Here is a 13,341-nt window from a genome sequence, read left to right as displayed (position 1 = left end):
CCTTCTTTCTCCCTCATCCTTGCTAGGCAGAGCTGCTGTCCCCCCTGCCCTGTAGTGAGCACCCCAGGCTCTGATTTGAGGAGACTACACTGCACCCACAGACCTGTGGGTCACAGGGACTGATGCTCTGCAGGCACAAGTGCCTTTGCCTTGGCTGGTCGTTGGTACTAGCTGCCAGCTGGGTCATGCCCATGGGCCCTCATGTGGTCCCAGGAGGGCCTGGGACACACTCAGCCTCTTCAGACCTGCCCAGCCTGGCCCAGGTGTAGAGGAGGCTCATCTCCCCACAGAGAACAGATTGGGTGGAGGGAGTGGCCTGGCCTTGGAGGAGCTTATCCAGAATCCATTTCTGGCCTGGTTTCCTGGTCCCTGAAGTTGTGGGAGGGATGTTTGAAGCCGTCACCATGAGGATGGTAGACGGCTGTTTGGAGTACCCCCTCACGGCACCCTGTGGGCCGTACAGTGGCCATCCTTCTGCACTGCAGCCTGCTCCTCGCTGAGCACCAAGCTGTGGTGGCCAGGGCAGTGCATGTAGTGGTGGCTTTAGCCCATCTTCCCCTTCCTGATGTTTTTCCCCCCTGCAGGCTTTGCTCCAGATGGTGTGTGACGAGAGCCACCAGATACTTGCCTTGTCAGAGAGCCGAGACCTCCCCAGCACCCTGAGCAAGGGGGAGCCATGCACGCCTCTCACCTGCTTCCCAAGTGAGGGGCAAGGCCTGTTGGAGGTGGCCCCCAAGAAAGGAGAGAAGGTACGTAATTGTTCAGTAAGTGAGAAAGGGACTTCTTTTTCTTTTCTCAGTGCTGAGGATGAACCCATGGCCTGGCATGCTATGCCAGGATTCTACCTCTAAGCTACACCCTAACCTGAGGAAATGCACTTTGTGCGGACCTCACATACCTATTTCCAAAGGACTTTGGAGCTTATAGCAACCAAGGGGAACCATGCATAGAGATGAGGGTCTATTTAGTGCAGCTAAAGGAACAGATTGAAAACAAGACCTGCAGCCCCTACCCCGTGGCCATGCTGGCTCTGCCTGCTGTTCCTAGCAGATGTACACTGGAGGCTCCCTGTGGTCAGAGGGAGGTGGTCTCCTTGTGAGCTAAGAGGACAAGGCCAGAGGTGTTCTCCTGGTTCCATGGTTCTGAGGATTTGCTGTGACCTGCAGGTGGACCCCGCATTTCCTCCTTCCTCCCTCTAAACTTCCTCCCTCACTCTTGGACCTGGCCCCTACCCATCATTTGCTGTCACCTTTAAGAGCCCAGGGCTCACCACAGCGAGCCCCCTTCTGGGCCTCAGCATGAGCCTCACTCCCCCTCCCCTGCAGCCCCATCCCCCACCTGCTTCTTCCTGCTGGGTGAACATCCAGGACGGATGGAAGGGCTGTGTCCCTGGGCCAGGAAAACGGTAGCCTGTGGCTGGTGCCCACTAGTGGACCCTGCCCACACAGGCTGTGTGTCCTTGAGCCATGGGGTGCTCGCTCCTGGCCACAGTCCCTGGGGACTGTGCAGCAGTGGAGAGAGAAGGAGAGGCACTCTGGACCTCCCGCTTGGTAGAATTTCACCCTCCTCTGTGTTAGTCGCTTGCTCATGTTGGTGGCATCTGCCTCTACCCTTACATGTCTCCTCCTCTGTCAGAATGGCTGCCTTGGTTCTCCCTCTGTTCAGTTGCCTTACAAAGCACCACAGATGTTTATTTTTAATGGGTCTGCGTGGTGGGAGCCTGAGATCTGGTGGCAGCAGGGCCAGGCTCAGATGAGGGCCCAGTTCCTGGTTTGTAGATGGCCTCCTCCTCATGGGGTGGGGGGGTGCTTTTCTTACCAATGACCTGGGCCGCGCTGTGACCACTTTCAACCTTCACAAGGTCCTGTCTCCAAGTATAGTCATATCAGGGATCAGGGTCCAACTTAGGAATCTGAGGGACTCAGATATCCAGCCCACACAGTGCTTGCAGCATGCACTGGAGAAAGAATAATGCCCCTTCCCCTTCCTCTCTTTCTCCCTCCCTTCCTTCCTTCTTTTCATTTACTTATTTATTTAGCAGTGCTGGGGGTGGAACTCGGGGTCGCATGAATGCTGGCCACCTGTCTCCCACTGAGCTGCACCCCAGCTCAGCACTAAGGTCCTTGCTTCAACTTTGCAGGAGCTCCTGGACTCGCGCTTTGACTGGAGGGCAGAGTTTCTGGAGGCCACCCAGATGTTTGAGAAGGAGCAGAACATGGTGCAAGCAGAGCTGCAGCCCAGACCCTGTGTCTCAGACCCGTGGGGTCACAGCCTCCTGTGCAGGAAGCTGGAGAAAGTCGCCCAGGAGCAGGTGAGCAGCAGCCCTGCGTCTGTGCCTTGGAGCCTGGCCCTAGGAGAGGGTGACGGAAACTGCTTCTCTGTGAATTGTGGTTCATGTGCTTTCACCCGGGGATGTGGTAGCAACTGGCTGAGGAAATCCTGTGTGGTGCTGAGCATTCACACATGAGTCCTCACAAATTCCACTGGTTCTGCCTGAGTCTCACTGCTGTGGGCAGAAGAGCCATTCCCACAGGCCTCCCAGCTATCAAGTGCATTGCTCACCGGGTGGAGGCCATCAGCTGTGAGATAGTGTGGACCCTGTTTGCACTCGGGTAGAGGACCAGGCTGGTGCTGAGGGCAAGGGGCCAGCATAGCTACTTTCCAGGCAGAGCTACAGGGGTGCCTGGGAGCAAGGTCTGCGTCCCTGCACAGTCATGGTCAATAAGCTGTGTCTTGTGGTGCCGGCAGCTGGGGCTGGAAAGGTGGGTTGTGGGAGGCGGGGTGTGTAGGGCTCCCGCCTTGCTGCCTGGCACCCTCATGTTCCATGCAGAATCTGCTCTCCCCACTCCAGGGAGATCCACAGGAGAAGCCCTGGGAACACCTGCGCCTGCCTGACAGGAGCAGCCTGCTGTCAGAGATTCAGGCCCTGCGTGCCCAGCTGCGCATGACACACCTGCAGAACCAGGAGAAGCTGCAGCAGCTCTGTGCAGCGCTCACGAGTGCAGAGGCCCGAAGCAGCCGGCAGGAGCATCAGCTACGCAGACAGGGTGGGTGCCGCCCTGCAGCACTGCAGCGGCGAGTGTGGGACCCCAGAGGAGCTGGTGCTGGCGTTCAGGAGCCAGTCATTGTTCATCTCCCGCTTCTACCTTAGGTTCTTGGGAGTTTTCTGTGGGCAGATCGTCTGTTGCCTGCTTCTTTTCCTGGCTTCTGTGCCAGGCAGGCCCTGGGTCGCTGCCTTTCCTTCCTCACTCCCTCTTGCTTGTGTGTGGGTTCTGTGTGAGTAGGTGCCTCTGTTCCTGCTTGGATCCCGTCAGGCAGAGTGGCCTTGCAGGCGCTGGGACCCTCTGTGCATGCACAGGGGCCTTGCCTGTAGCTTTCTCCCCTGTGCCCTTTTCTAGCCTTGGTGCTGGGAGGCACTGGCCTCAACGAGGGAAGCATCTCCTCCATTATGTTTCCCAGTAGAGTTTGTGCAGAGTGGGGCAATTTCTTCCTCAGCTTCTGATAGACTTTTCCAGTGCAGCCATATGGGCTTGAATTTCCCTCTCTCTGTGGAGGGCGTGTTGCCTGTGAATGGTGGGGTTGGCCTGGACTGTAGGAAGGCCTTGGGGACTTGTTGTCACTGTTGTTCTCTGCTCCCAACCAGGAGAGCAAGGCCTAGGAAGAAGTGAAGTGTTCTTGAGTGGCCTGGCTCCCTTAGAAACAGTGGCTTCTAGTTCTCAGAAATGCCACCGCTCCCCACCATGAGCACAGCCCCATCTAATGAATGTCCTTTCTGACTTAACATCCTTTTCTGGTACACTTTGAACTCATGAATAATGCTGCCTTGTGTTTTTATCTTTCTCAGTTGAATTGTTGGCATATAAAGTTGAGCAGGAAAAATGTATAGCAAGTGACTTACAGAAAACCCTGAGCGAAGAGCAGGAAAGAGCAAGGGGCGTGCGGCAGCTCCTGGCAGTGGAGCAGAGCGCAGTGCAGGACCTGCAGTCAGAGCTGCGTGAGTGCCAGCAGGAGAACGCAAGGCTGCTGGAGTCCCTGGGCGAGGCACAGCACGAGGTTCTCCAGCTGAGGTGCGGCCTTGCCTGGCCCGTTCTCTTTCAGTGGAAGTCCTGCTGTCCTTGGGTCTGCTGTGGTTGGCAGGGCTGCAGGAGCCTTTGGGTTTGGGGTCTGGGAATGAGAGATGGAGCCACATGGATGAGGGGGCAGGGGGACCTCCCACCTCCACCTCGCCTCTGCCTGACCTGGCACACTGCCACCTGCCATCCCTGTGCAGGTCTCTGCTGGATGGGAAGGAGAGTGACCTGAAGGCTGCCCTGGAGGAGCTGGAGCAGGAGCGAGGGAAGGAGCGCGCCCTCCAGGCCCGGCAGGAGGAGGAGCAGCTGCGGCACCTGCAGAGGGAAGGCCAGAGCACCAAGGCCCTGGAGGTGACTGGCAGCCCAGGCCATCCCATCCAGTGCATCAGAAGCAGGAAGCTGCCCTCACCTGCCTTCCTTTCCTACTCTTGTTTGTGGCAGCATGCCTGGTTGACAGCAGTTTGAAGCAATGAGATACGGCTGCATTTTCTTTTCTTTTTTTGGTACCAGGGATCAATCTCAGGACCTTGCACTTGCAAAGCAGGTAGTGGAACCACTGAGCTAAATCCCCGGCCAGGGCTGTATTTTCTGATAAAAATAGTCTTTGACAGTGGCTGTCTGCTACAAGGCAGACAGCTATAATGGCCAGCAGTACACCTACCTGACCCTCCTCAGTGGCCCGCTGTCCATGAGCATGTGCTTCTGGAAGGGGAACGCAGCCTCCTGACTAGCCATCGTGAAGAGCAGCAGCTGCAGAGGTAGTGGGTGACAGCTCTGAAGAGTGCAGGTCCAGCAGGTATCCTCTAGCTCACAACAAGTCTGTGTATCTTTCAACAACATGGAACCATGGTGGATAGCAAGCAGGTTGTGCTATCTTTGAGCATCCTGGTTATGTATTGTTCTTGAGGAAGAGAGAAGCAGGGCACCTCTGAATCCAGAAGGTGTGTGTGCATTTCCTCAGTGCCCCTTCTGAAACAGCCTTCACCTGTGCACTCAGGTGGTAAAATAACAAAAAAGGTCTTGTACATACTTTTACCCATAGAACAATTTTCAACAGGCATTTTTGCCTTTGGGTGAAAGTATGTAAACAGGTCTGGGCAGAACAACTTTTTACAGTCTGTACTTTCCTTCTGAGTAATTTTTTTCTCAACTTGTCTTTTCACCATTATAGGAATTAAAAGTATCTTTGGAGAAGCAGTTTACCGAGAACAACCAACTGTGTGTAGCTTTGAAACATGAGCAGACGGTGAGGGACAACCTACAGCAAGAGCTGCAGATCGAGCACTCGCGTTGCGAGGCCTTACTGGCGCAGGAGCGGGGCCGGCTCTCTGAGCTCCAGAGGAGCCTGGAGGCTGAGAAGAACCATGCACGGGAGCTCTCAGAGGCCTTGCAGCATGAGCGGCTGCTGACAGAGCAGCTGAGCCGCGGTGCTCAGCATCCACAGGCACACCACGCCATGCTGCGGAAGCTGAAGGCAGAGAAGGCTCGTGTGCTGGAACTGCAGGTTGCACTCCAGGTGGCGCAGCAGCAGGTCCTGCAAGCTCAGCAGCAGCTGGAGGCCCAGGTTCAGGAGCACTACACGGAGCTCGGGAGGGAGAAGGAGGTGAGTGCCACCTTAAGGTTGGCTCTGGACACCCTGCAGATCCACAAACAGGAACTGAGATGCTTTCTGGAGAGAGGTGGGGAGAAACCAGCTTGGTTCCAGGCCAAGTTAGAGGAGTTACACCTGTGAGCAAAAGCGCAAGGAGAGAGTTATTCAGGGAGGAGAGTGGAGCCCAGACTTAGCCAAGCAAACACGGAGACGGAGAAGGAGGGGCAGAGAGACACAGAGAAGCTGTTGAGAGCCATCTGCACAGGTCGTGAATCTTTACAGATCCTCAGTGATTGGAGTGTTGGGAGAGTTGGCGTGGGGGTCTTCTTGGCCTCTCTCCTCTGTTTCTTTGGTCTGTGGGTCTTTATGCTAGTACCACTCTGTGTGGACTATTGTAGCTTTATAGCAAGTTGTTTTTTTTCCCCCGGTACTGGGGATTGAACTCGGGACCTTGCGGTTGCGAGGCAGGCGGTGGCTCCACTGAGCTATATAGCAAGTTTTGATTAGGATATATTATTCAAAATGGTTTTGGATCTTTGGTCCCCTTGCAATTCTGTGTGAATTTGAAGGTGGCCCAAAAGGCCGTTGATATTTTAATAGGGATTGGATTGAATCTAAAGGTCACTATTGATGTGTTTAGCAAAGTAAATGTTCTCATCCATGAACATGAACTGTCTCTGGTCACGAAGGTCTTTAATTTCCTTCAGGAGTCTTTTGTACCTTTTAGAATATAAGCTATACACTTCTTTTGAGGAAACTTAGTCCTGTGTATTTTATTATTTTTTGTATGATTGCAGGTGGAATTGTTTTCTTAATTTTATTTTCAGATTGTTTATTACCAGTGTGTTTTTATATATTGATCTTGTACTTGTATTGTGCAAGCTTGCTGAGTGTGTATATTGGTTTCCTATATATATATACACACACACACACACACACACAGATACACACTCACACTCTTTTCTCTTTTTTTCTTTTTTCTTGCAGTACCAGCCATTGAAGTCAGTATCTCACCCATCCCAGCCAAACACTCTACTACTGAGCTACATCCTCAGCTCATTTTTCACTATTTTTAGAAGGATTTTCCATGTATAGTATCTTATGCCTGCAAATAGTCCAGTTTCATTTCTTTTTTCTAACCCATGTCTTTTATCCCTCTCTTGACTGCCCTGGCTCAGACTTGGAGCACAGTGTTGGATAGGAGCACCACCTCTTCACTGTGGTCTGGAGAACAAAGACTTCTCCTGTTGCATGTGCTGCCTGCTGTGGGTCTGGGCCACACCTTTTGTCTGAAGCACTTCCTCCTGATTCTTGGTTGTCCAGTCTTTCTTAATTAAATCATGAGTCTGTTAGATTTTGTGAAGCAGTGTTTCTTCAAACTGTGACATATGTCCAGTGTTGTGGTTGTCTTGGCATTACGGACATTATTTCATTCCTGGGATGACTCCTTTTTGGTCATTGTAAAGAATTCTCTGGATATGTTGCTGGATTCAGTTTGCTAGTATTCTATTGTGTATTTTGCATTTGTGTTCACTTAGGGATATTGGTCTTTGGTTTTTGTATCAGTAACAATGGTTTAAGGATGAGTTGGGAAGTGTTCTCTTGCTCTCTCATTTTTTGAATGGACTTTGATTTTTAGATACATTCTATGTCAAGGAAAAGCTTTTAAAAAAATACCTTCACTGCTTGATTTTGTATTTTATGAAATTACAAAAAGATTTGTAAGGGCTAGGGATTTAGCTCAGTGGTTTCGCTGCCTGCTGAGCAAGTGCAAGGACCTGAGTTCGATCCCTGGTACCAAAAAAAAAGATTTGTAAAACAAGTAAAACCAAAGGCCTGGTCTTTCTGAGGGGTTACCCTGTGGTGAAATAGTACAGGACCATCTGTTTCTAAACACAAAACTTGTAAGTTTCTAAATATTTCAAGGATAAATTAGATTCCAAGTTGTTTTAAACAACAACTTTATGAGATAGAATGCACATACCATTGGGTTCCTCAATTTAAATTGTGCAGTTCAGTGGTCTAGAGCATTTTCTAGGAGATGCAGCCATCATGGCAGTCAGTTTAGGAAGGTTCCCGTCACCCTGGGTGAAGTCCTTCCTGTGGGTAGGAATACTCAGCATCCCCTTTCCCAGCCCAGCAGCCCTGCTCTGCCCTCTGTCTCTAGATATGTCTCTTCAGGACACAGTAAGTGGGACTCTGCAGCATGCTCCCTGTGTGACTGGCTTTCTTTAGGTGGCAAGATGCCTTCAGGGTTCATGTTGGAGTGATTACTCAATGTACTGTTTCAGCGGTGATTTTTTTTTTTTTTTTTTTTTGGTACCGGGGATCAAACTCTGTCAGGCAGATGCAATGCTGCTGAGCTAAATTCCCAGCCCTCAGAGGTGATTATTATTTTCTGTTAAGAAACTTCCAAAATAATTAGTGTTTTATCACAAGAGATGATGTAGATAGCCTGGCATCATTTGTAGGTGTAGAGAACAGGGAGGTTGGAGGCATAGGCCTTGGGCGTTGTCTGGAGTTGTAGGCCGAGGGGTGTTGTCTGGAAAGGTTGGGGGAGAATCAGCCTGGCCAGCAGGGTCTCCATTTGCTCCGAGGCGACTGCCACCCCTGGCCACACAGGGGTCCTCACGACCTGGCTGCCGTTGCATCTGCGTGTGTCCAGGTGAGGGGATCGGAGGCAATGTGGTTCCTAGCAGAGAGCTCCCAAGCCATATCCGTGGTTTCCAGCCAAACTCTTTGTTTAATCTAACGGTTGGTGTCCTATTGCTGGAAAGTGAATAGAGAGAAACATCTTGTGTGTGAAGCTGGGAATTGCTCTTGATGTGACATTAGGGGCAGGAGTCTGGTGGTATTTGCAGCTGGCCCCAGTGACCAGGACCACAGTATTCTTCTCTGGCCAGGCTGCCAGAACTTTGCCAGTGGTCCTTGCAGGGCCAGAATTGCCAACTCCAAACAATAGAAGCTTAGCTTTCCTCTCCAGGAAAATGGTAACAGTGCATGTGCACTGAGCTGATGTCGGAGGGCATGGTGCATGTGCTGCGCCCCAGGCTCCATGTGGGCCTCCAGTCCGGCTTGGGGTGCTCTTCTCGCCTTTTTCACCCTCGTTTGCTCGCGGGGAGTCCTGCTGGGCCACCCTGCCTTCCCTGCCAGTGTGCACTCAGCCGCCTCCTGGTGGGAGTGGGGCCCATGCAGGGAGTCCAAGCATTCGTCAGTCATTTCCGCTTCACCCAGCACAAGGCTCAGCACCTCTGAGGTGCCGGGGCGCTGAGTGGCTGAGCTCACCTGCACTTCCCAGAAGAGCAGGCAGAGCCCAGGCCCCACCGTGGCTGGTGTGGCACCGCTGCGGCAGGTCCAGGCCTTTGTGTGTGCATGCCTGTTTGTGTGCACACGCTTGTGCTTTTCCACGTCTGTGCTGGCTTGTGGCATACGTGCATGGGTATGCACAGGTGTGTTATAAGCGTGTTTAAGTGGCGCACGTGAAACCACTCAAGATAGGCCTTTGTGAGGAAAAGAGGAGTTTATTCCAGTGAACAGATGCTAAAATTAGGGACTCAAATGGAGGATAGATTCAAGCAGCTAGCTGGGAAAAGCCAAGTTTCTTACATGTGTGTGGATGGGCTGACATTGGGAGGGAGAAATAGCAGCAGCTAGCTGGGAGAGATTTCATCCGTGAGTGAGTGGGCTGACATCGGGAGAGAAACAGTAGCAGCTAACTGGGACAGGAGTTAGGCTTATGTAGGTATTGAAAAGGGGGTTTATGATCATAAGAAATATTTATGACAGAATCCAAGGACGGTCAGCACAGGTGCGTAGACAGTCACTTGACTTTTCGGCACTGGGGAAATTGTCTTCTGTTTACTGAGAAATAGCCTGTCGTTTGCTGACAGCAGCCTGTTTGCTTTGCCCTGTTTGTGAAGGACTCACCTAGGTCAGGCCTGACAGAAAGGAGCTCTCTCCTGCCATATTCAGCATCATAGGCTCCCCTGTGGGCCCAAGGGCCAGTCTGGGCCTGGTGGGTGGTAACATCTTTACTCATTCAGGAGTAAAGGTGGGGCTTTCCTGACTGTGTGAAGATGCTGGGCAGGTTAGTTGGTGGGATCCTGAGGGAGGAGCACAAGCAAGAGTGTGGCCACCCACCAAGTGCTGTTTCTGGTCCACAAAGGGGCCTCCCCTGCACACCACTGCATTGTGGGGCTTCAGGAGAATGATGACTTTGGAAAACTCACACGAAGCCTTCTCTGTGTTTTTGCCATTTACTGACAGCAAGAATTAGAATTACAGCGCCAGCGCAATGAGCATAAGATTGAACAGCTTCAGCAGACGGTGCGAGAACTGCAGTCAAAAGAGGAGGTGCCCCTGGGCAGTGGCCCCTTCCTGGACTCCCTGGAGCTGAGCAGTATCTGGGAACAGCAGCAAGGACTAGAGAAGATACGGCAGCAGCTACTGTGTGTGGCTGGGCTCCTGACCAGCTTTGTCAACCGCACCATGGACAGGTGTGGCCATGGATTGCTGGGCTCCAGCTAGTATCCTGCCAGTGCAGGCCGTCTTGATTTTTTTGTGTGTATGGTGCTGAGGAGTGAATCCAGGGCCTCGTGCATGCTAGGCAGGTGTTCTGATGCTGACTTTCAGCTCTTTTTAAAAAAATTTTATTTTGAGACAGTGTCTAAGTTGCCCAGGCTGCCCTTTTAACTTGAGAAACCCTTCTGCCTCAGCCTCTTCAGTACTTGGGATCACAGGGTGCACCATTGTGCCCTTTTATATAAGGGAAGGTCTGACGTTTTGGGCATCTTTGACTTCAGGACCATGTTTTAATGAGCTCACATGCCATCTCCCTTTCTATAATTTGGATAAATTAATGGGCCCGGCTCCCCTGAAAGATCCTAACAAATCGTATTTTCTACATTTTACTATTGGTGCTGTACATCTGACTGTGGGCTTCCAAGTTCTGTCTAGATTGGTTCTTTCCCTCCTACCCGGAGCTCTGGGCTCAGGTGTCCCCCAGTGTCACTTCCACCCCGCCTTTGTCCACCAAGGTTGGGCGCTATGTCTGCATCACCCTGAAGCCTCTGGGGCCGCACAGCTGGGACAAGACTCACCTGTTAGAGTTGTGCCCACCATGCTTTGTAGGAGCAGGAAAGCCAATGTTGATGTTTGCCATTTCGTACACAGAAATTTAGCTCATAAGAGTTTTTCCCGTTGGTACTTGAGTTTGATTCTACAAGAGCATAGTTTCTGAGTGGTTTCATTTAGAACACAGGAAGCAGTAGTGCTGGGGTATGGGCACTCGGGGTCCCCCTTGAAGTCAGTTGTCAGTCTGTCCTCCTGCAGACCTGCCACCCTCCGCCACAGTCAGAAGAGGGCTTCCCAGCCCTGCCATCAGGGACCCTGGTGGCAGGATGAGACTCGCCAGGAGGCCAGATGGGTGATCCACACAGGCAGGGCTGCTCACTGGCTGTCTCTTCAGCAGAGTTTTCTTGCACAGCTCAGGATGACAGTCATTTAGGGTATGTGTGAACCTTCTGAATAGCCATTTGTTTTTACAGGACACTTAATGATTGGACCTTACCCAGCGAGAAGGCCGTGTCATCTTTAGTGCAGACTTTGCAGGGGCTGAAGTCTGAACTGAGCATGTCTGCCTCCTCCCAGGTAAGACTGGAGAGGTAATCTGTTGCCTTTCATCCTGAGAGCTTCTCCTGCCCACTCTGCATCTTCTCTGTGCTTGCTCTGCCCCTGACAGATGGGGCTGAGGCTGTCTGGAAGGACATCGTGCCAGCTTTCCAGTTTCATTTTTATTTTTGGTTGGTGATTCCTTCCTCCCTTACTGTCTGAGTTTGCCACCTGTGACACAGGTGCTAGATGCCCTCTGCATCCTGGTGCCCAGTGCATCATCTTTGGGGTTTGAATGCACTGCCTACAAGGCTGTGAGGCTGTCTGGACTTCCCCTTTGCACATGGCTAGACCCACCCTGGGGATGTGGAAGGGGGGGTGAGCTCGGGTCTGCTCTGCTGGGGGGAGATGCCCCAGAAAGCCCCTCACTCCACTGATAGATGTCTGTCTCCCTGAAGGCTTCAGTGGGAAATGAAATCCCAGGCTCCTGGGAGCTCCACGCTCCCCATAAGCTGTCACTGGAGGAGTTCACAGGTCCTGACTGTGGGCCTAAGCACTGCCTGAAATTCTGGGGCACTTATGAAATTATGGCAGTGTCATGGTGCTCTCTACAGTTTGGGGTCAGGTAGCAGGACAGCTGCTCACTGCCACCTACCTGCCCTCCAACCCTGCCTGCCGAGGTCATGGATGGTGTGTGTCCTGTCCCTCTTGCTATGGGTCACTGGTGAGCTTTGCATTGCCTCCCTCAGTGGCCAAATATTCTGATTGTGAAGACAGTGGGCCTTATTTTGTTGCCAGTACTGGGGATTGAACCCCAAAGCCTTTGCACCGAACTACATCCTCAGCCTGTTTTATTCTTTTTTATTTTTATTTTTTTTTGGTACCGGGGATCAAACTCCGGTCCTTGTGCTTGTGCAGCAGGCAGTGAAACCACTGAGCTAAATCCCCGGCCCTTCTTTATTTGTTTTTTGTTTGTTTTGGTACCAGGGATCGAACTTGGGACCTTGCACTTGCGAGGCAGGCTGAGGAACCACTGAGCTAAATCCCCGGCCCCCTTCTGCCTGTTTTAAGGGACTTAGGCATTTGACCCCTTAGGATGTTACCTCTCAGTGTCCCACCTCTGTTTATGGTCCTATTGAAAATTAGAAAAGGTTTGCATTTTTTAACAGGCCTGTACTATTCATAGAGTCCAGTTTTGTACAAAATATTTTGTAGAGGACTGAAAAGAAATGTGACTTGATGACTTTCATTACTTCCTGTCCTGTAGATAACCTAGCTATGCCCAACCCTGCAGCTGTCCAACTTCACACATGTTCACAAGTACTGAAAATACCAATGACAATTACATGCCTGTCTTTTTACAGCCACAACAAAAACATTGTTTTTTGGGGGGTCAGTACTGAGGATTGAACTCAGGGCCTTGTGCATGCTAGGTGATTGCTCTACCACTGAGCCACATCCCCAGCCCTTTATTATTTTATTTTGAGACATACTGTGACTAAGTTGCCCAGGCTGGTCTTGAACTCGAGTTTCTCTTACCTTAGCCTTCTGAGTACATAGGATTGCAGGTGTGCACCCGTGTGGCTGGCTAACAAAATATTTTATAAATTTGTTTTCTCCTTTTCAAGAAAAAAATGGCAGCAGAGCTACAAGTACAGTTGGTGGATGTGCTGTTGAGAGACAATGATTCTCTCACAAAAGCCATCAGCACTGTGACCCAGGAGAAGGCAGAGCTGTGCAAGGCCATGTCCAGGCTCGAGAAGACCCTGAGGCACCATGTGCAGAAGGGCTGCATCCTCAGTGTGAGTGTCCATACCCTCCTCCTGTCTTGGGCGCAGTCCTTGCTCTCTTAGGCCCCTTCCCAGTTCTAGCGCTGCGGTCACTGTCCCTGCCTGGCCCTTGTGGGCTCTGTCTCCTCTAGTGTGAAGTCTCGCTCAGTGTTCCAGAATGTTTGTTTGTGTTGCCTGGATTATGGTGCATAGTACTGCACCCAACCCAGAACGTTTTATTTACCGTCATAGCAGTGATGTTTCTACTTTAGTCACAAGCATACACATGCAGTATCCCATG

General features: G+C 51.6%; 1 protein-coding gene across 10 annotated transcripts in view; it reads left to right on the top strand.

Moving 5' to 3' along the window:
• Window positions 1-13,341, top strand: part of Pcnt (pericentrin) — a 113,330-nt gene that overhangs the window by 84,390 nt on the left and 15,599 nt on the right. For all 10 annotated transcript variants that reach the window (XR_015449997.1, XM_087207864.1, XM_087207856.1 and 7 more), the window contains 9 exons: window positions 585-749; window positions 2,141-2,311; window positions 2,852-3,047; window positions 3,845-4,067; window positions 4,271-4,421; window positions 5,242-5,673; window positions 9,928-10,157; window positions 11,208-11,310; window positions 12,900-13,073. Coding sequence is in view for 9 of the 10 variants with exons in the window: in XM_087207864.1 (XP_087063990.1) it covers window positions 585-749; window positions 2,141-2,311; window positions 2,852-3,047; window positions 3,845-4,067; window positions 4,271-4,421; window positions 5,242-5,673; window positions 9,928-10,157; window positions 11,208-11,310; window positions 12,900-13,073 (1,845 nt within the window). In the remaining variant the exon portion in view is untranslated. The remainder of the gene's footprint in view (window positions 1-584; window positions 750-2,140; window positions 2,312-2,851; window positions 3,048-3,844; window positions 4,068-4,270; window positions 4,422-5,241; window positions 5,674-9,927; window positions 10,158-11,207; window positions 11,311-12,899; window positions 13,074-13,341) is intronic.

This window comes from Heterocephalus glaber, unplaced genomic scaffold (genome assembly GCF_053883595.1).
Source record: "Heterocephalus glaber isolate CG9 unplaced genomic scaffold, H.glaber_assembly_v1.0 deba00000122, whole genome shotgun sequence".
Classification (NCBI taxonomy): Eukaryota; Metazoa; Chordata; class Mammalia; order Rodentia; family Bathyergidae; genus Heterocephalus; species Heterocephalus glaber.
The sequence above is the reverse complement of the archived record's forward strand: the minus strand, read 5'-3'. Positions and strand labels throughout refer to the sequence as shown.